At 36.6% G+C, this 21,883-nt stretch overlaps 2 protein-coding genes across 13 annotated transcripts in view; one reads left to right on the top strand and one right to left on the bottom strand.

The window, feature by feature from the left end:
* Positions 1 to 21,883, top strand: part of LOC138701991 (nose resistant to fluoxetine protein 6-like) — a 1,327,025-nt gene that overhangs the window by 861,374 nt on the left and 443,768 nt on the right. For 8 of the 11 annotated variants that reach the window (XM_069829491.1, XM_069829457.1, XM_069829483.1 and 5 more), the window contains one exon: positions 4,506 to 4,598. The exons of the other annotated variants lie outside the window; for them this stretch is intronic. The gene's annotated coding sequence lies outside the window, so the exon portion shown is untranslated. The remainder of the gene's footprint in view (positions 1 to 4,505; positions 4,599 to 21,883) is intronic. 11 annotated transcript variants of the gene reach the window in all.
* Positions 13,475 to 21,883, bottom strand: part of LOC138701978 (uncharacterized) — an 87,043-nt gene continuing 78,634 nt past the window's right edge. The window contains exon 4 of one of the 2 annotated variants that reach the window (XM_069829407.1): positions 13,475 to 13,629. In XM_069829407.1, coding sequence (XP_069685508.1) covers positions 13,591 to 13,629 — 39 coding nt within the window. In that variant the 3' untranslated portion in view covers positions 13,475 to 13,590. The remainder of the gene's footprint in view (positions 13,630 to 21,883) is intronic. The other variant, XM_069829426.1, reaches the window with a different exon arrangement.

Raw genomic sequence — 21,883 nt, 5'->3', positions numbered from 1 at the left:
TTACAATTCACACGGAACGTCATGGCAGTACTCTAATCCAAATAGAGCAATATCAAAATTGAGTTTCGGCAGTATTTTCAAAAAAGCCTGGGACTCTGCAGCAACAGTGGGAAATGGAGTAAAGGGCTTTGAAGTAACTGGCATTTACCCACTTAACAGAACAGCTATTGCAAGCCACAAATTCGTATCAGAATTTGGACCCAACCAAGACAACTCATCAGTAGGCCTAAACGATGTGTCACCAGAACCAAAATCACCTGAGCAACCCCCCAATTCATCGCAACTCAGTAGGCCTACCGCAACACCTGAAGCATCCACTAGTCATGAAGACGTCAGAAGTTTGTTACCATCTCCAGCAAAGATAACACCAATGAAACGTAGGAAAACCATCAGACCTACTTCCTTGGTATTAACTTCACCAGAGAATATTTCTCATCTGAAAGCCAAGGCGGCCGAAACTAAGAAGAGAATCGCCAGAGTTCAAAAGAAGGGGGATATAAAAAAGAAGAAGCAGAGTGTTAACATTATCTGCGATTCAAGTGAAGAAGATGAAGAGACCGAAGAGCAAAAAGACGAAGATGAAACAGAATCGGTCTGCAACTTCTGCAAAATGTCATACAACGATGACAGAAGTAGTCATGCAGGTGATTGGATTCAGTGCCAGAAATGTAAACTGTGGTACCACGAACGCTGTGTTAATGCTTTTGGACGTAAACAGTTCGTATGTGGAATATGTATGTGGAAAAAGTGAAATTTCTTTCTGACTCGATTTACCCCAGCATTGATCCAGTTTACCCCGTATCATTGGGGAAAATCGGATCAGAACAGACTTATGTTTAACATTTATTATAATAAGTTAGGAGATCTTCATGCAGTCTGTTAAGCACCTCTTAGATGCTTCAGTATATGTATTTTGTATTGGTTATATAGTTTGTTTAATAAAATTTCTTTTTTACCAAAATAAATCAATTCATTTGAAAATTGACCCGATTTCCCCCGGTCTACCCTAATGATCATCTAGATGCAACTTGCAGAGCTCACGACCACCGTTGTCTGTCGAGGATGCATAGGGCCATACCCGATTAATATATCAGGTAATGGTCTGTTAGGTCTGATGGATGTCCGCAATCTATCAGAGTCAATCTCTGTGGTGTCTTCGAGACCGCAAATTCACTCGAATTCTCTCCTCTGCCACGGAATCAGTAGGCTACGTAAATAGACCATAAGGTCGCAGTGTTTCATCAATGAAAAATACATGTTAATGTTATATTATTGAAGACTATCGCTTTGTGGACAAATGCGCCGTCAGCGGTAGACTACGAATTTGCGGCTAGTGGAAGACGAAACCTTTTTGTTAGTGAGAATTGCTTCAACATTCATCTGCTTTGTCCCTTGTACGAGTAATGTTAGCCCGCACACGTGGATCGACTTAGAGTTGAATCAAAAGTATCGACTTGATTTGTCGAAGTGGTCTGAAGACTCGGTGGTGTTAATGGGCCGCCAGAGGTGTAACTCACAGTCGGCTGAGCTGTATCAAATTTACGATTCGTAATAAACTTGTCCTCGCTTGCTTTTACAGGTACATAGCCTCTGTCTAGACGTCTGCCACAATAAACACAACATGGCGGCAGCCGAAACGATTTCAAGTACGCAACACAAACCAGCTGACGTCTTCGTACAAAAGGGACCGGTGTTCGATTTCAGGTTAAGCTGTAAGATTTTATTATGGACGAAACGGCTGTTGGGACAAATTTTCTCGGACAACTTGGACTTGTACTCTCACACGCGTGCTATTGTTGTTTCATTACCACAAGACGTCCGTCATAAACGTCTTTGTAGTGCAATTTGATGATTTTGCGCCCATGGTTTCCTTAACTTTAAGTCGACGAAGTATCCTATAGCATTCAACATTTTAACTTATGCTATAATTTTAATAAAATAACAAAAAATAAATTGATAAGAAAATTAAATTTAACCTTGTTATTTATACAACAAATATAATATGAACATTGCGTTAATTTATGTAAAGATTATTCGTTTTTTGGTCATACAGAATTCTGTTATGGTTATTAATTGTTAATGACGGAGAAAAATTCGGTACGGCACCGGAGATCGAACCCAGGACCACCAGAGAAAAGACCAAAGGAGAAAGATTAGATTTATCCATATTCACGTAGGTCTACCAACCAAAATGCGTATATGCAAGACATACCAAAAACCTGAACTAACCAAACCTAACCTGTCACTGACACTCTACCTTACGAAAACTCGCTTTCTATCCACTTATGTATCTACTAAGAAGCTCACAGTATTGTATTGCAACTTCTTACCCTTATTCCGGTGCGAAATTGGCGTCGTCGCTAAATTTGTCTTTTGTTTACGGTATGTATGAGTCCCGCGCCATGGCGTCGTGGTCTAAGGCATCCTGCCTAGGACTCGCATTACGGAATGCGCGCTGGTTCGAGTCCTCACGGGGGAAGAAATTTTCTCATGAAATTTCCGCCAGTATATGGGCCAGAATCGTGATTCACTTGGGGAGCTACGATATGTAGCGAAATCCGGTTGCGAAAGTCAGCTATAACGGCTGGGGGGATCATCGTGCTAACCACACGATGCCTCTATTCTGGTTGGATGATCGTCAACCTCTGCTTCGGCATGTGGACGTGAAGCCAGCAGCCGGCTGGTCGGTCTGGGCCCTTCAAGGGCTGTGGCGCCACGTATTATTATTATTATTATTGTTATTATTATTATTATTACTATTATTGTTATTATAATAATAATAATAATAATTATTATTATTATTATTATTATTATTATTATTATTATTATTATTATTATTATTATTATTATTATTAGGTTCGTTTAGGGACATCTCGACACGCTAAGAAAATATGTTAATTTCGAGACCATTTTATGTCAATTTTATTCTAATTTTTTCCCTAATATGTATGGACATACTTTTCGTATATTTCACATATCTGGTGCTAATGTGATTATTTTATATCACTGTATTAAAAAAAATACAAATCGATGCCGAAGTGTCGACTTCTCCCATAATGGGGAACAAACAAGAAACACTTTAAAACCGAAATTTACAGCAAATTTTTCTCCTGAAATATAGGGTACATAAATATTTTATAATGCTCTTACTCGCGTTGGTAACGTGAATTTTTCATCGGTGCCATTTTCCACACATGCCTCGTGAAACCATTTTTGGGATTCTCTAACACACTGAAACCAAAGTCATCGTAGTAATACCCACGACACGCGGTACAATAGGTTTTTTTTTGGCTTGTCCAGATTGTTTGATAAATTAGCTCCCTCTCTCTACACCCCGAATATTAGATGGTTTCCTTTTGTGGGAAAATCTAACTTTTTATGCAGTTTAGTCTCCTTCAGCTGTTTTCTATAGTTTTCAGACGTTATTACGTTTGAGTCTGAAGTTTTTTTTTTTTACTCTTTTGCTACCAGATGGAAGTGTTAGCAGCGGAACTGGTGACAGTTCTTCAAAGGAAGTATCAGTAGTTGAGGAATTAGGCAAGCCTAAATGTCCTTGTGCAAATGGTGTCTATGGTATTCTTGGGGGAATGGTAATGTCTTTCCCAACGCGAATTTCATATCAATTTTCGGCTTGAACAAAATCGTACTCAAACATGTTATCTTGCAGTTCGTCAGGATGTCAATAATTCTCTTACTTCATTAATTGTTGATCCATGTACAGCTTTTAGAATCAAGGCGAAGGATATGCCGAACTAATTGATCTTCCATGTTTACATCGAGAGTTGTGTCTTTTCCTATTTATCAAATGTCAGTGAAAATTAAAATACAAAGTTTAATTAAAATTGGTTCAATGAAGGTGAGTAGTTTCATACATGGAGCCGGACACATAGAGAGGAAAACAGATAGACGGACAAATTGGCACAAAAAACTCTATGAAGGATTGCAAACTCTCTTAAGACCATGCACAACAATTTTGATAGATACAGCCCCTCAGAAGAATCACAAGCGAAATCAGGGAGTACTCTACACACAGTGTCGAAATCTCTCCGGAGTTACACCTTCATTTAAAAGATAACAGCACACTCGAAACAAAGATAATTATTTGAGGGTAATCACTTTTGCCCCGTTAGTAACCTGTAAAATGTATATGCAATAATTTATGCATCACTAATATCACACACATCCAGTCAAAGTATAATAAACTAAAGACGGAATATTATATTTCATGACCGAAAAGAAAAGTGTAACTCACATTTATTGTGTTTATTGCCTTCTGTGAACATAAAACACAAGTTGAAGCCACGAGATTCACTTACACAGAGATTACAAACACAGTCAATACAGATCTTATGCAGTTTCAACTAGGAACAGTATTCACAATGGCTACTTTTCTTAAAAGTGTCGAAATCTCCCAAATGTCGAGATCTCCCAAAATGACCCAACGTGACTAGTCACATACACACTGCGACACAAGTTTATAGATTTGACAAATTTAATAATTTCAGACGACCTGGCATCTCTCACTGTGTTGGGCAGTTCTGGAAAGATATGTTGGAGTTTTCTTCAGTTATCGTGAAGAGTACCTACACTCAACGATGGTAAGTAAGACTGTTATTGTACAGTATATAGACTAGTACATTCTGGAAGATGGTATTTGCGCAGGGCCGATGTATTGATGAATCTCTTTTGTGTAGTCAATTCTGATTCTAATAATAATTAATAGACTTTAAAAACGAGTTAATAAGCTATTCGTCGAATTTGATTTTGCGTACTGGGGTATATGTTTAGACGTGAAGTCCAGATATCTTTCCATTGTTTCAAGAGAAACAATATTTTTTGTGTTTTGATAGGGATGTTGCTTCTTAATGAGAGGGTGTTTTGTTTGCAAAGAACTATGAGGAGTTGACATTCAGAGATATCTGAGTCTCGATTGAGACGTATATCTGCAGAAACATCTGTCCATGAAATAAAAAAACTTGGTTATGTGAGGACAGCCATATTGTAATTTTCCCTCGGTGACCCAAAGTGTCTTAAAACTATAATGCGAAAACATTAACTTTACATTTTTTTTCAAAGAAAACTGTGGTAAGAATTTCATTGCCCTTAAAGCAAGCATCCGCGGCCGGAGACCTGCTATACTAGTGTTCAAAGGCAAGTAGGTATAGGCCGCGTCACCGTTTTTGACATGTGAAATAAGTAATAGCAACCTTAAGTGCGAGTGTCTTACCTTTGTAGCAGAGTATGGGCGATAAAGCTGGCAATTATGATTGGCAGATTGTTGCTGTGACGTGTATTTAGGAGGAGGTACCGTCCTCAGTTGCAGTGACAATAGAAACTGACTGACTGGACACTGTACTCAAGGACACACCGCAGGAACGCTAGCATAGGGAAAGTTAAGTGCGAGTATCTTACTTTGGCCGCAGTCTGGGCAACAAGACTGACTACTGTGGTTGACAGATTGCTGACGTGACGTGCATAGGAGGTGGTACCATTCTCAGCTACACATCAACAGATGCTCCTCGCAGACTGTTCATGTACTCAAGGACACGGCCAGGAACGCTGATGTCAGCAATACGTTAGGCACTATTGTATCGAGAAAAGCCTCAGAGTTACTCTTATACTTCAGCCAGTAAAAAAATACGAGAAGTCAGGATTTACAAATACACAAATATTTTAAACAATCGAGAGACTTCCAATACAAACTTATATTTAGCGTTCATAGAATGGAAATCTATTTTTGTTTTATTTGGGCTTTCATCATGTTTATCCAACACCTCGAACGTTCAGCAACTGTCTGGAATATAAGCTTAAAATTTCCCTAAAGATAAATGATCAAATTCTGACAAGGATAAAAATGCCTAATAAAGAGAAGAATTTCATCTATGTTGAGAAACTCTTTAAGATACGTGAAAGGATATTAAAAATAACTCGTACTAGAGTCGCTCTTGCTCTGAGATATTGATAATTATAAACCTACCCCCGTGTTCATTTCACACACCCTCCCTCCGACCTTTTTGGTCCCTTGTCTATATTCTCAAGACAATGGGAACAAAAATCTTTTTTAAGAACTTTTAATAGGTCCAGAAGTGAGGCTGGAAGTAATGAGTAATTTCCTTGCAATTTTAGAAGCCTGCCTGCAAGCACGTTGTAACATTAAAAATAAGTAGAATGGGAACACATTGCAGAAATATTAATCACGGGTTACAGAATTGCCAGCACATTGAAATAACGTTACTTCTGGGCGATTCGTTTGATAGGCCGAAATAGCTGCAACGTTTGCAATTTGCTGTATAATGGTATTAGATATTATGTAACAATTATTCCACACGTTATTATAATACAGAGACTGATAGAATACATGTAACTTATAATGTTCATGTGATAAGAATGCATTTTAGAGCAAGTTTTATTATTATTATTATTATTATTACTACTACTACTACTAATACTATTACTACTACTACTACTACTACTACTACTACTACTACTACTACTACTACTACTTATAAATGGCCTTTAAGGAACCCAGAGGTTCATTGCCGCCCTCACATAAACCCGCCATCGGTCCCTATCCTGAGCAAGATTTAATCCATCATATTCCACTTTCTCTAAGTCCATTTTAACATTATCCTCCCATCTACGTCGGCCTCCCCAAAGGTCTTTTTCTCTCAGGTCCCCCAACTAACACTCTATATGCATTTCTGGATTCACTCATACGTGCTACATGCCCTGGTCATCTCAAACGTCTAGATTTAATGTTCCTAATTATTTTAGGTAAAGAATACAATGCGTGCAGTTCTGCGTTGTGTAACTTTCTTCATTCTCCTGTAACTTCATTCCGCTTAGTCCTAAGCACCTTATTCTCGAACACCCTTAACCTATGTTTCTCTCTCAAAGCGAGAGTCCAAGTTTCACAACCATACAGAACAACCGGTATTATAACTGTTTTATAAATTCTAACTTTCAGCTTTGTATTACGGTTTTATCCTCTTGTACTCATTTCGTCCTTATTGTAAAGATTTGAATTAGTAATAAACATAGGCCTACGTTCGTAAGTCCTGAGTCTTTGTGTCCTGTGATGAATTCAGGACGTGGCTCGGTGGGGAATGTGCCCCCAGGATTCAAGGATGTCCCCCCTTCCCAGATATTTCAGAGTTGTTTAACAAAAAATTATATATGTACATAATACGCAATATTGTTATATGTCAAGTTAATATGATGCCTCGGCTATAAAACATTTTACTAGATTCCTCGGAGTGTCCGTGTACAAGTGAATACAATACTTTCAACTGCAACCTTGTATACCGGTACAAGTACTTCAGAAAGAAACATACTATAATATAGCTTGTTAAATCTAATCATGTCAAAGTTGATATTATATAACCTGTTCACTTATTTCATTTTATCTCAGTGTCATTATTGTATTAACAATTACTTTTAACCACTAACTTAACATAAGTTAACATCGCAGTATTGTACAATCCTTTTTAATGACTTTTAACGACTTTTTTGTTTAATTATATCCATATAATCAACATCGATCTGAAGATGACCATTAAATGGTTGAAACTTTTAGTAATATACACTCCATATGAATAATAATGGGTAATTGTTTTTTAATTTTTTACCTTGTTTGGTAAGATTGTAGTCTGAAAACTGTATATAGTAGTACCTCTATTATCCGTGGTAATGAAGGGGGTGGGCTGAACGGTTAATCGAAAAAATCGGATAATCCGTACCATATAGGCCTAAGTCTTTTATAAATTAAGTGTTGCATAATACAGTTTCGTAAATTTTCTCCGTGGTCATGAGTTTTAACACATTAGGTAGTGGATCAGAAGTTTTAAGTATAATAGCTCTGTTGGAAAGAGTGGGTGAAGAGAGAATAATGCTGAAGCTGATCAGGAGGAGAATAAAGAATTGGCTGGGCCACTGACTAAGAAGAAGTACCTTACTGAAGGATTCACTAGAAGGAATGGTGAACGGGAAAAGATTTCGGGACAGAAGAAGATATCAAAATATAATAGACGGCATTAAGAGATAAGTATGGATAATGTGCGAAGACTAAGAGAAAGGCGGAAAATAGGAAAGACTGGAGAATACTGGTTTGCAGTGATAGAAAATTATGAATGAATGAATGTCAATGGCGGGTTTCTAAGGGTCAAGGAAACGTCCTATGATGGATTTCTGTGGAAAGATAGGAAAAGTATAGGTCTCATGTTGTAGATTTAAGTAATTTATACCCTTTATCCTTGGTTTTTTTTTCATTAAATCTCGCACAGTTGTAACTCCAATCTCGTATTCTGATGTGAGATGAACCACAGTTCCTCTTTTCCAAAAGCACTCCATTATATGCACTTCTCTTCGATACTTAGCACAACATGTATTCTTTTGGCAGGTCTGGAAGGCGTTTTGCAGAGATATTAAACAGGTCACTCGAACAGTAGATCATAATGTGTAAGGGCAAAGGCTTGTAATACCACTCTCTGTTAAAAAAAAAAAACGTACTAATGTATTGTGCAGTATTCAATATTTTTTCTGCAACAAAAAAGAAGAGAATGACAGACGGATAATCCAACAATCGGTTAATAGGGTGACAGATAATCTGGGTTCTACTGTAATAAACTTTGTTGTATCTGTTTATTTAATTGGCCCCATTTTTTCTATATTCACTTTTACGTAGACTTCCTCTGTTGTTAAGTAAGATCTGAATTGTTGTTCCTTTTGCTGTCGGTCCCCCTCCCCGGGAATAGTATAAATCCCCCCTCCTGGGGAAAAAGTCTGAATTTAACACTGTTTCTGTCATATGGTACGTATTTAATTGGCCCCATTTTTCTATATTCACTTTTACGTTGACTTCCTCTGTTGTTAAGTAAGATCTGAATTATTGTTCCTTTTGCTGTCGGTCCCCCCCCCCCGGGAATAGTATAAATCCCCCCTCCTGGGGAAAAGGTCTGAATTTAACAATTTAACACTGTTTCTGTCATATGGTACGTGTCTCACAAACTCATTGCTTAAAACAACACAGTGTGAACAAAACACAACACACACTCAGTCCTTCTGAGACGTAGGTATATTTTCCTTTCTGGGAATCAAACTCTAGTCGGTTGGTTTGTTCATAGTCGGCAACACTCCCAATTGAGGCACAGCAGATTATCATTCTGTTGTCCTGAGAATTAAACATGGCTTAAGTAAATCTGTAGCATTAAACAATGTCAATGGAGCTTCTTCAGAGAATGTTTAATGTAAATTATCACGTTACTGATACGAATTTCAGGGTTATTTTATTTTGTTACATAAAAATATAAAGTTACTGCAATGAGATGTGCCTGGATACAGGTGCCTTGGAAGTTGAAAATAAGAAGAATGAAGGGTAGGGAGTGCGCCTGGATATGGCATTTGTTTCATGACTCGCTTCGCTTGGTTTTTAACTTTAAACAATGAACGTGGTTGAATTTGATGGCCTAATTAGCTAATTACTGTTCCGACGAAGAAGAAAAAGCATCAAGACCACTTCAAGTTTATTTGAACTTCCTCAGAAAATAATCACATAACTTTTCAAACAGGCTTTTCATTCCACCCTCTCTCATCCCCTCTCACTTTTTTAGTTTGCTAATAATGTTGGTGTAACCTGATCCGAATTCTTCTGCAGAAACAACTAAAAGTTGCAGCATATTTTTAGACGGGTTCTGAGGTAAGAGATGTTTGTTTTCTCGACCGCTATATAAATTACTCCCATGGTCTTCGACTGCCCAGATTATGTACAGTCTGAGACACAAAAAATAACCGCTCACCTGTAGTGTGAATTTGTGTAAGTCCACTTCGGGCAGCGCCTGGTTCACACGACTAGGGAAAGAATGTTTATTTTGGACCTAATTTGCTCCTTGAATATACACTATCTACCAAAAAGTAATTGAGCACTGTTTTTGCCCCTTTAGAACCTCGTGGTACCACCTCTTGTTGCTATAACAGCAGCCACCCTGTCAGGCATGCTCTCCACTAGTTTGTGTAGGATATCCACTGGAATGCGTCGCCATTCCTCTTGCAATATGGCACTCAGTTGGACAATGGAAGTTGGCCCCATGTTTCGGCGGATACTATGCAGTGGTATGCAGATAATAATGCTCACCTGTTGGACTGGCCTGCACGGAGTCCTGATCTCAATCCCACTGAGCACCTTTGGAACGAATTGGACCGGCGATTGAGGTCTTGGGAGATGCGGCCAACTTCCATTGTCCAACTGAGTGCCATGTTGCAAGAGGGATGGCGACGCATTCCAGTGGTTATCCTACACAAACTAGTGGAGGCATGCCTGACAGGGTGGCTGCTATTATAGCAACAAGAGGTGGTACCACGAGGTTCTAAAGGGGCAAAAACAGTGCCCAATTAATTTTTGGTAGATAGTGCATCTTTGTTATAGATTATTATTCATAACATTTGACCTATAAACGGACAGAAGAAGCAACAAACAAACAAAGGAAAAACAGAGTGCAGTCGTGCATAATACATTCCTTCACTGCCGTAACGAAGTACAGGTCTCGCCAAAGTCTTGTATAGGCGAATTCTAGTATGCCTTTGTGCTAGGGAAGTTTCATAATGTTATTAATTATTCCCATTGTTTTGGTGTATTTAAAAATCTTCTGTGAAATGTCTACTTCATCGAAAAAAAGATAATGTGTATCCAAGATATGTAAAATAATTTATTCTTTCTAATATTTTTGAATATAAACATATTTTGCTAGATACAGGGTATTTTCCGCTGAAGACCATAATTTTAGTTTTTTCTTTATTGATTTTCATATCATATTTAATTCCAATTTTGTTAAAATTAAAAATTGAACGTTGTAATTCATCTTCTGAGGATGCCACCAGAGCTAAATCATCTGCAAAAAGTAATGAATCTAGTTGTAAATGTCTATTGAGTTGTATATAACCATGAGATAGTTGTTTCCATTCTCTAATTATTTGATTCATATATAAGTTATAATAAACAGCAACGGTGAAAGGCCGCAACCTTATCTTACTCCTGTATGAATTTCTGTCCATTGCAATAATTTATTATCACACCTTACTGCAATTAGATTTGTTTTATAGATATTATATATGTTTGCTATACGTTGTTTTGGAACATGGTTTGTGGCTAATACATTTCATAATTTATTTCTGTTCACCCTATCGAATGCTTTTTCCAAATCAATGAAAACAATATGTGTTTATAAGTTAAATTCCCTGTGTAGTTCCATCAATAACTTGGATCTAAAATATCCATCGCAACATGATCTTAACTTTCGGAAGCCTTTTGTCCTTCTCCGAAAACTGTTTCATAATGTTTGTACAATTTTTTCTTGATAATATTGGTAAAGATTTTATATCCTGTATTTAATAGACTGATCCTTTATAGTTGTCATACGATTTTACATCTCCTCTTTTGAATATAGGAACTACGATTGATTTTGTCCACTTGTTGGTATATCATCTCCTATCCATATCTTATTTAGAGAGTGAAGGAGTCTATATTTTATAAATGTCTGGCTTGCATATTTAAACTATTGAATATTCAGTAAATCCTCTCCTGGGGCTTTATTGTTCTTAATTTTCTTTAAAACTTGAATTAGTTCAAATTTGGAGATAGGTTCAATTTCAATATTAGCAGAAACTGGTAATTCAAGAGGTTCAACAGTTTGGGACCATAATTTCTGAAAATATTGTAACCAATTTTCTAACGGAAAAACATTTGCATTAACATTTTCTCTCACTTCGTTGTTTAAATTCTTAAGGTTTTTGTGTGTTTGTGGTTGAGGTCTGTACAAATCATTCTCTAAATAAGCTGCAAATTCTTCCCAATTACATCTCTGGCTTTTCCGTACTCTTCTTTTACCGATAGCTCTTTTTCTATGATATTCTATTTTATCCTCCTCTGCTTTAGTTGACATATATTTCTCATAGGCTTCTCTTTTATCTGATATGTCATCATCCCATGTTCTTAATCCTTTTTTCCTAGACTGTTTTCTTTTTGTCCCGAAACTTTCCTTAGCGGCTTGCTTCAAAATATTAAATAATACTTAATACTTACTGGCTTTTAAGGAATCCGGAGGTTCGTTGCCGCCCTCACATAAGCCCGCCATTGGTCCCTACCGTAAGCAAGATTAATCCAGTCTATGTTATCATATCCCACCTCCCTCAGATCCATTTTAATATTATCTTCCCATCTACGTCTCGGCCTCCCCAAAGATCTTTCTCCCTCCGGCCTCCCAACTAACACTATATTAAATAATAATAATAATAATAATAATAATAATAATAATAATAATAATAATAATAATAATAATAATAATAATAATATAGGCTAATGATGATAATGATAAAAATATTACACATGAAAAGTTGATTATATTCACATGTGCCTGCTTTCCAAGATCTCTCCATGATTAAGCACTAGTGAACACATAACGGAGTTCTTAACGTACTTCACTGTTACGGAATATAACAACGCTGTCTGTGACGTCAAAACAGTTTTCGTCATGGTGGCATAACGTCTTAGGAAATACACAATTTATTGATTAACGTGTAGCTCTAGACATCGTGCAAGACATTTCAAGGGCGTTTCTTTAATTACGAATTGAAAAGTTTCATGTTATATTTAATCCGTTTTTATTTTCTGTTTGTGCGAGGCATAAAGAGAAAGTTTTGTGACTGTATAAAGAATCCACTTCGAGATTTCCACAGAGATATAAACTTTCAACATCTCTCATACTCAGAAAGTAGCTTTAAACATGCCATTTCTGTGCACTACGATTTCTCTTAACGTAGTGGAAGAATTTCCTCACATTCAATATCTACGATATTAATTACTTAAGATGATTGTATTGGATATAATTTTTAGTAAGGAATTAATTACACTTATTTGAAATGAAAACGCAATAATGCTACACTTCAATAATTGGCTGATGATTTTCTTCATGATAATTTTTTGTCATTTATAATATTTTAATAAACTTGCAATGAAAGAGTAAAATTAGCACCGATTGAAGAACGTTAAGGCAGAGGATGGAGGAAACCACACATTCATACTAATAATCCTACTATCCTTGAACATTGTATGAAATTCGTCCGTAGAATATTCGGGTGTATCCCGTCTCCAACAGGATTCTGCGACTGCACATACAGCCAACTTTTCTATGAACAAAATTCATAGAGTATTAGAGGATATACTGTAATAAAATAACCGGTAGGAATGTGTGGCTCTCTTGATGTTCCCACTTAATTCCTTCTCCCTTTTATCTCTGGGGAACTCCAAAAACGGTCTATAAAAATAATCCACTTACTCTGAAAGAACTGAGAAATACGTTCGTGAAAATATGGCCTTAGTTTCTCAACTGTGCAACGATTGAAGCGTCAAATATTTGGAACAAGAAGGTAGACACTTTCAGAATATTTCTTAATTTGGATGAGTAAATAAGATTTTAATTATTACATATTTAGTAATATTTTACATTAATAGTTTTTGCGTGTCTAATTATCGATAACTTACTGCTCTGAGTAACTTCGCTGCGTGGCCGGAGTCTTTGATCGACTTTGCCGAGAGCCGGGTTACCGCGTTGCGGTTATGAGATGAGTGTCATGTCGAATCTATAAGCAGATAAACTTAATGTTAGTACATCTCAGATAATCATCTCATTTATTTGCAGACAGTTATTTCGATGCACAGTTATTCTGTAATGAAATTACCTCGCTATAATTAGCATATATCCACACATTGTAGATGATGGAAAGGGTAACTGTGAGGTACAGATATTTTTAATTTATCATTGGTCATAGTGATTTTTGGACAAAGTGAAGGGCGTGACAGAGTTCTCTCGGCTGCGTCTTTTCTACGATTAATTTCAATGTCCGTCACGGTACTCCACAACATAAATGAGCGCTTGCGGTAACTGTGTAATCTATATCAACCTATTTTGCAGACTGTCCGGATTTGAGTCCCAGTTTGGGCTGAGATATTTGCTTGGCACCTAGGGTTGCCAGGTTGTACATTTTTCCCAGTATTTTTACGTCTTTTTTTTTTACCTTAAAATACGTTCTCAGTAATTTGAGGGTTGTCTACATTCCCCTCCCTCCCGCAATATGATAATATATATGATAGTATATGATATGATATGATATGATATGATATGATATGATGTGATGTCATGTGATATGATATGATATGATATGATATGATATGATATGATATGATATGATATGATATGATATGATATGATATATGATATGACATGACATGACATGACATGATATATATTTGTCAGCCAGCTTTACACTTAATAGTTATGTTGGACCTTCACATTTCTGCTTTCCTATCCACCATTCCTTTAATACATATCACCCTTTTCTATTAATATATTCTTTTGCCAAGTATTTCTTGATTACTTTCTATTCTTCTGTTTTAACTGAATTGCTATTTATCCTTACCTATTTATCCTCTTCTATTCTCTCTCGTCCCTAGATTGCCTCTCTTATATTTCTCGCTTTCGTATTAAATATTGGATAATCCTTTCCTTAATAATTTGCATTATTTATTTATTTATTTAGTTCCTATTCTTCGATTATTTTCTCCTAAATTATTTGTCCACATTTCCCTTTTCTCTCTTTTACAACACATCACTTATTATTTCCCTACTATTCTATCTGTATTTATTTACGTATTTAACTTCCTCTCTTCACGTCACTCCTAAATTTCTCCTTTATTACCTCTTTCCATAAATTTATTTTTATAATAATCCTAGGGTTATAGTACCCATGATACTACTCCCAACCCACAACATTGAAAAACATGAAATATCTAATTCACTTAATTACACTTACAATTTTTCTCTCTTCCACTTCATATTTGTCCAGATATTCTTTCACTTTAATTTTATGTTATTCATTGTTTGTTTGTCTGTCTTACTATACTCGTACATTATCTTCTTACACTTAGCACTTTCTTCTCTATTTCTATTCTATCAATTTGCCACCTCTGAATTTATTGCACTCACTTTTTAGCACACTCCTTCTCCGCAAATTTCATCCTCCTCACTCTTCTGTCCTCCATTTCGCCATTTAATAATCTCTCAAAAGTTCTATTCTGCCCTCACAATCACTAATATCTGGTAGTCGCTTCGTCCCCCCGCAATATAAAATTCAGGATTGTGACTTGGAAGTTGCTGTAGGTCTCTTTTATTGCAGAGTTTTGTAAACTCTGATGAACTGTTTAAGATTTTAGTGAATCGAAAGAACAATTTACATAGTTACATGGAGAAGGAAATCAGTGTTGTTGAAAAGTAGGTTTTTTTCTGAAGTGAATGTAACAAAATTTTCAAATATTGCTAAGGTAACTGGTTTTATTTTCAGTATGTCGGACTCTAGTGCTTATGTTGAAAGAGATTGACTTTAATAAAATTTAAATGATAAGATGTATGAATTACATGTAAGTGTTCTGTGAACTTGATAAATTCTGAATTAACTTACAAGTATTTCCCAATTGCAATTCAGTCATGCAGAGAATTTATATTAATATTAATAATAATAATAATAATAATAATAATAATAATAATAATCCGTGACGCTACAGTACGTGAAGCGCCTAGACCGGCCAACCGGCTGCTGGCCTCACGCCCACATGTCGAAGCAGAGGTGCACGATCATCCAACCAGAATGTAGGTATCGTGTGGTTAGCACGATGATCCCCTCAGCCGTTATAGCTGGCATTCGCAATCGGATTTCGCTACCTATCGTAGCTGCCCAAGTACATCAAGATGCTGGATGGGCACCGGTTCCATACACTGGCCGAAATTTCATGAGAAAATTTCTTCTCCTATGAGGACTCGAACCAGCGCGCATTCCTTAACGCGAGTCCTAGGCAGGATGCCTTAGACCACGACGCCACGGTGCGGGACTAGAGAATTTATATTGGAGGATAAAAATAAGAGAAATTTACTTCAGAATGCCAAATCATCTGTTAAATTTAATACGAGTGATAGCAGCAGTATTTTCCTAGATATGGATGGTTTTATTATACTTTATACTGCAAATACAATGTAGGCCTAAAATACATGTTCCTTTAAGTCTAAAATAGAGTTAAGAGTGGTAGTAACGTTACACCTTAAACAATAAACAATGAATTATATACTACTAAATCCTTGGAAGTTTCATACATCTTCCTTGTTTTTTGTGAAAATCTTCATTTTTTCTAAAACAAATCTGGTAACCCTATTGACGCTTGTGACGGGCAAGGTCATAGTTGTAATTTACCTCGGAGTTCTCTCGTTACTCATAATAGGCATCAACATAATTGAGGCGCTCAGTGCAATAATAGCTTAAGTATACTTAAGTCGTTATTCCGGCGGTGGTATTTTCATAATCTTCCATGTCTTCTCTATCGACTTTAAAACGTTGTATCTCATTTCGTTGACCCTGAATGGCAGAAGAGTTGATTATGTGAAGTGCTGGGCTAAGTCAAAAGGTAAAAAATTCACAATAAAATATATGTTACACTCATGTTTTATACATCAGGGTCTTTGGCAGTATCATGTACTTACAATACCGTTTTCCAGCCATTTATTTCTTCACGACATAATATACCACTAAATGAAGAGCTTAATATAAAAAATTCTCCCTCGTATTGGCTTAAAATTATAAAAGAAAAATTATATTAGACCTATTTCATTATTAAAATTCTTGAAACCAGAAAGTGCATGTTCTCTTCAAAATACTTTGGATTCTGAACCAGTACTGGATGAAAATCATCCTGAAAGAGAAATCAGTGAACATGAATGAGAATATTTGTCACTTTAGTAGAGGAGTTTTCATCTGTAGTATAGTTTCAAAACTGATTTTCTTAATACATCGTCTGTTTTTCTTATTAGAAATTTAAAACAAATCCTTTTTGTTCTTACAATATATTTCCATAAAAACGTACGGACTTATCGGTTAAAATTGTTATTATGTATTATTTTGATAGGCTGAAATCTTTATGTATTGTTATTTCTTATTATTCATTCAATAAAGTTCTTGTATGTTGGTGAAATAACACTTTTCTACTGGTTTTAATGCCTAGGCTACTCTAATTTAAGAATTCTCAGATTTTCTATACAATAACGACTTAAGTTTTCAATACTTTATTTTAAAATATTAAAAAAATGAATGTGTTTAAATTATAACTGATATTGGATTTGAACAATTTATACAGTCTAAAATATTGTACAAAACAACTGATACGAGCATTATATACTATTAAAATTTCTACGTTGTTCTAAAACTTTGACATTGTTTTTCTCAAAACATAGGTTTTCAACTTAAGCTGTTATTGCACCCAGCGCCTCAATTTCTTCTAATCTCCAGTCCATTTTCATTGCATAATTCCCCGATTGCCGGTTGACGTTGCGCGGAGTGGATTGTCCAGGGACGAGTAGGGTTGCTTGACGCAGCTGGATACTCAGCGAAAGTTAGGCCCGTAACACACTTGCAGAGTTTTCGCCAGCGAAAAATGTGTTGCGAGAGAATTAAAAAATTGGTAACATGGATTCAAATGGACGTCCACACACTGGAAGAGATTCTCGCTCGAGGCAAAAACCTCGCGCGATTTTCTCGCTGGAATCGGTAGCTCAGCGAATTTTCTTGACCCATTTATCAAAGATGTTTGACATCTATACTCTTTATGACGATTGAATGTAGAAAAAGATATCACAGGTGGCGATTAATTGTATTGTTTTTATTTAAAAATGAGGAAGATGGCTGATAATTGCATTCAGAAACTTATCGAACTTGTACGATGTCACCCGTAGGCCTATTTATATGATACACGGGATGAAAACTATAAAAACACGAAACTTAAAGAAGAAATCTGGAGACAAATATCAGATTATCTGAAAATAAATAGGGCTATATTTTATTTTGATGAGATTTAATAGTATTAATTAAACATTTGAAATAATGTATCTATATGTCTTAACAGTTCACTTAATTTTAATCAGAATATAGCAAGGAATTCTCTATCATATCATGAACATGGCAAAAAAACTGTGGTCCATTGAACCTGAAATAACGCCTAAACGTATCATAATTCAAATCGAAACCAATGTCCAAAACTCGCCCTTATTTTCGTAACATACAATGTGATTTTCAGATATTTCTGGCTTTAATTTTAGCCCTACTTCTTCTTTTCATGAACAAAATACGTTCATGTAACTCCATTTCCTCATCATCTGAATACTCAGATTCAACATAGCGTTCGTACGTAATTTGTAAAGTACGACAATATACTTACAGGCTATATATTTAAGTCCGACAATATACGTAAATACATAACCTATAATATTTCCCCCAACGAGTCATTACTATAATCAGATAAATGCTTTCTGCATGAAGGCAGTGCACAGATGATCATAGCGAGGTATTATCTGTGATAGCGAGAACTCGCCAAGTGTGTGGAGGAAGGCTCTTCGCCTCTTTCTCGCAACACATTTCTCGCTAGCGAAAACTCTTCAAGTGTGTTATGGGCCTTAATCAGTTAGTGTGGAAATACACTTAGCTGTGAATCTGTGTAAAAGTTCACTCCGTTGAACATAGCGCCAGTCTTCGCGCTCCCCTTTTGGCAGCACCTACGTGAGCAGTTATAATAATTAAAAGTGTACACCTACATAGGATTGATTGAATATTAAAATGGTATTACAGTATTATATTTTTATAAACAAAGTGCCAGATATTTTTTGTTATTTTCTGTTAGGCTTTCTGTTGCCTGACTTTATGTTCGGTAAATGTCAAAGATCTCAGAAGGCACAAGGAAGTAAGTGCCAAAACATGGATTTTTAGGTTATGATGAATTCATATATTATAGGATTGTGTTTGTTTTGCTGTTGCTTCTCTCGAATTGCAAGGTTAGTTAATTACGTATAGACATTCGTATTTTTCGATATTCGAAGGAAGTAAGTGACAAAGCTATATGAAAATTTGACTCTTGATTGCTGGTAAAAGGAAATAAGGCACATGTACAGTATTTAAACTGAGTTGTAACCATTTAAGCTAAATAATAAATAGCACATTTTATATCGCTTTCGTATATTGTTTAGAAAGAAAAACATTTAGAAAGAGTGGAACATTCAAAATTTCAAAACTGAGATTTGGTTAGTGATTTTTATATTTGAATTGTGAGAAATTAAAACTTTGTAACCTAATGAAGGCTGAACGAATAATAACGCTGTCTACTGCATGTTCATTGTTCATACGCATAAACGTCTGAACTCGACATACAGATACAGTCGATGTAACTTCGAGAGTCGATTAGTTCAGTTGGTAAATTTTTTGTGCCTGTCCCTGCATAGCCTCAATATTACATAGATAGACGAATGCCTGGTGATTGTTACTGTTCGGTTAGGTGAGTTTGCAGTTACTCGTATATGGGTAAAAGTCAAGTGAAATGTTTCGTAGAATGCAGTCCAGAGCCGGTACTTGGACGTGTTTGTGCCGCTTTACTGTTTAATTCACGTCTGGTTGGTTATGTCCTGACATCTAGTGATGGGATCATGTATTATGCATGCCACTAGCGAGCGATCGATACGCGTTTGGACCTCCGCTTGTAGATGGCAGCAGAGTCTGCGATATTGAAAAAGGAAACCAGTGCACTGCCATCTGCGGACAGGAAAGGAAATCCAAAATTATTTCACGACTATTTTATTGAATAGAGATATGAGTGTGCACTGTAGATACAGTGTTAATGTCTTATGTGGTGTGCCACAAAATTTAAAATGATAATTCTTTTGCTTCGCTACTCCTTTTCTTCCTCTTTCTTTCTATTCGTTCTCTCTGTATATAGCTCTAGACTTTTTTTTGTCTGATCTGTGTACCTCATTTTCAGTCTAGGCCTATATGTCTGTATCTTTTATGGATATATCTGTATCTTTCTGTACATGTTCTGGCTCTATCTATTTTCTTTCTATTGCTCGACTATTTCTGTCTGTTGCTTGTCTTTCCCTCTATTTCCGGTTCCTACGCTCCCTTTTTGTCTGACGTCTTTCCTTTGTTTCTCTGTGTACTGCCTGCCTCGTCACTGTCTTTCTGTCTACTTGCTGTCTCTTCATCCTTTACTGTCTAATACTTGTCTCTCGTCATTCTGTCTGTCTGCTGTTTCTTCTCGTTCTGTCTGCTATTTCTTCTCTTCCGGTTTGCTGCCTGTATCTTCTTTTTTTCATTTTTGTCTACTGTTTCTTTTCTTTCTGTGTACTGCCTGAATCCCCCCTTTCTTTCTGTCCATCGTCTCTTCTCTTCTCTTTCTTTCTTTTTTCTGTCTGCTGTTTCTTCACTTTCTTTACGTCTGCTGTTTCTTCTTTTCCTTCCTGCCTGCTGTTTCTTTTCATACTTTCTGTCTGCTGTTTCTTTTCATACTTTCTGTCTGCTGTTTCTTCTCTTCCTTTCTGTCTGCTGTTTCTTCTTTTCCTTCCTGTCTGCTGTTTCTTCTCTTCCTTCCTGTCTGCTGTTTCTTCTTTTCCTTCCTGCCTGCTGTTTCTTCTCTTACTTTCTGTCTGCTGTTTCTTCTTTTCCTTCCTGCCTGCTGTTTCTTCTCTTACTTTCTGTCTGCTGTTTCTTCTCTTCCTTTCTGTCTGCTGTTTCTTCTCTTCCTTCCTGTCTGCAGTTTCTTCTTTTCCTTCCTGTCTGCTGTTTCTTCTCTTTCTTCCTGTCTGCTGTTTCTTTTCTTACTTCCTGTCTGCTGTTTCTTCTCTTACTTTCTGTCTGCTGTTTCTTCTTTTCCTTCCTGCCTGCTGTTTCTTCTCTTACTTTCTGTCTGCTGTTTCTTCTCTTCCTTTCTGTCTGCTGTTTCTTCTCTTCCTTCCTGTCTGCTGTTTCTTCTTTTCCTTCCTGCCTGCTGTTTCTTCTCTTCTTTCCTGTCTGCTGTTTCTTCTTTTCCTTTCTGCCTGCTGTTTCTTCTCTTACTTTGTCTGCTGTTTCTTCTCTTCCTTTCTGTCTGCTGTTTCTTCTCTTCCTTCCTGTCTGCTGTTTCTTCTTTTCCTTCCTGTCTGCTGTTTCTTTTCTTCCTTTCTGTCTGCTGTTTCTTCTCTTCCTCTCTGTCTGCTGTTACTTCTCTTCCTTCCTGTCTGCTGTTTCTTCTCTTCCTTCCTGTCTGCTGTTTCTTCTTTTCCTTCCTGTCTGCTGTTTCTTTTCTTACTTCCTGTCTGCTGTTTCTTCTCTTACTTTCTGTCTGCTGTTTCTTCTTTTCCTTCCTGCCTGCTGTTTCTTCTCTTACTTTCTGTCTGCTGTTTCTTCTCTTACTTTCTGTCTGCTGTTTCTTCTTTTCCTTCCTGCCTGCTGTTTCTTCTCTTACTTTCTGTCTGCTGTTTCTTCTTTTCCTTCCTGTCTGCTGTTTCTTTTCTTACTTCCTGTCTGCTGTTTCTTCTCTTACTTTCTGTCTGCTGTTTCTTCTTTTCCTTCCTGCCTGCCTGCTGTTTCTTCTCTTACTTTCTGTCTGCTGTTTCTTCTTTTCCTTCCTGCCTGCTGTTTCTTCTCTTACTTCCTGTCTGCTGTTTCTTCTCTTACTTCCTGTCTGCTGTTTCTTCTCTTACTTTCTGTCTGCTGTTTCTTCTCTTACTTTCTGTCTGCTGTTTCTTCTTTTCCTTCCTGCCTGCTGTTTCTTCTCTTACTTTCTGCCTGCTGTTTCTTCTCTTCCTTCCTGCCTGCTGTTTCTTCTCTTCCTTCCTGCCTGCTGTTTCTTCTCTTACTTTGTCTGCTGTTTCTTCTCTTCCTTTCTGTCTGCTGTTTCTTCTCTTCCTTCCTGTCTGCTGTTTCTTCTTTTCCTTCCTGTCTGCTGTTTCTTTTCTTCCTTTCTGTCTGCTGTTTCTTCTCTTCCTCTCTGTCTGCT

The sequence above is a fragment of the Periplaneta americana genome, chromosome 1 (assembly GCF_040183065.1).
Source record: "Periplaneta americana isolate PAMFEO1 chromosome 1, P.americana_PAMFEO1_priV1, whole genome shotgun sequence".
NCBI classification, from domain to species: Eukaryota; Metazoa; Arthropoda; class Insecta; order Blattodea; family Blattidae; genus Periplaneta; species Periplaneta americana.
Note: the sequence above shows the minus strand (reverse complement) of the source record. Positions and strands in the feature narration are given on the sequence as shown.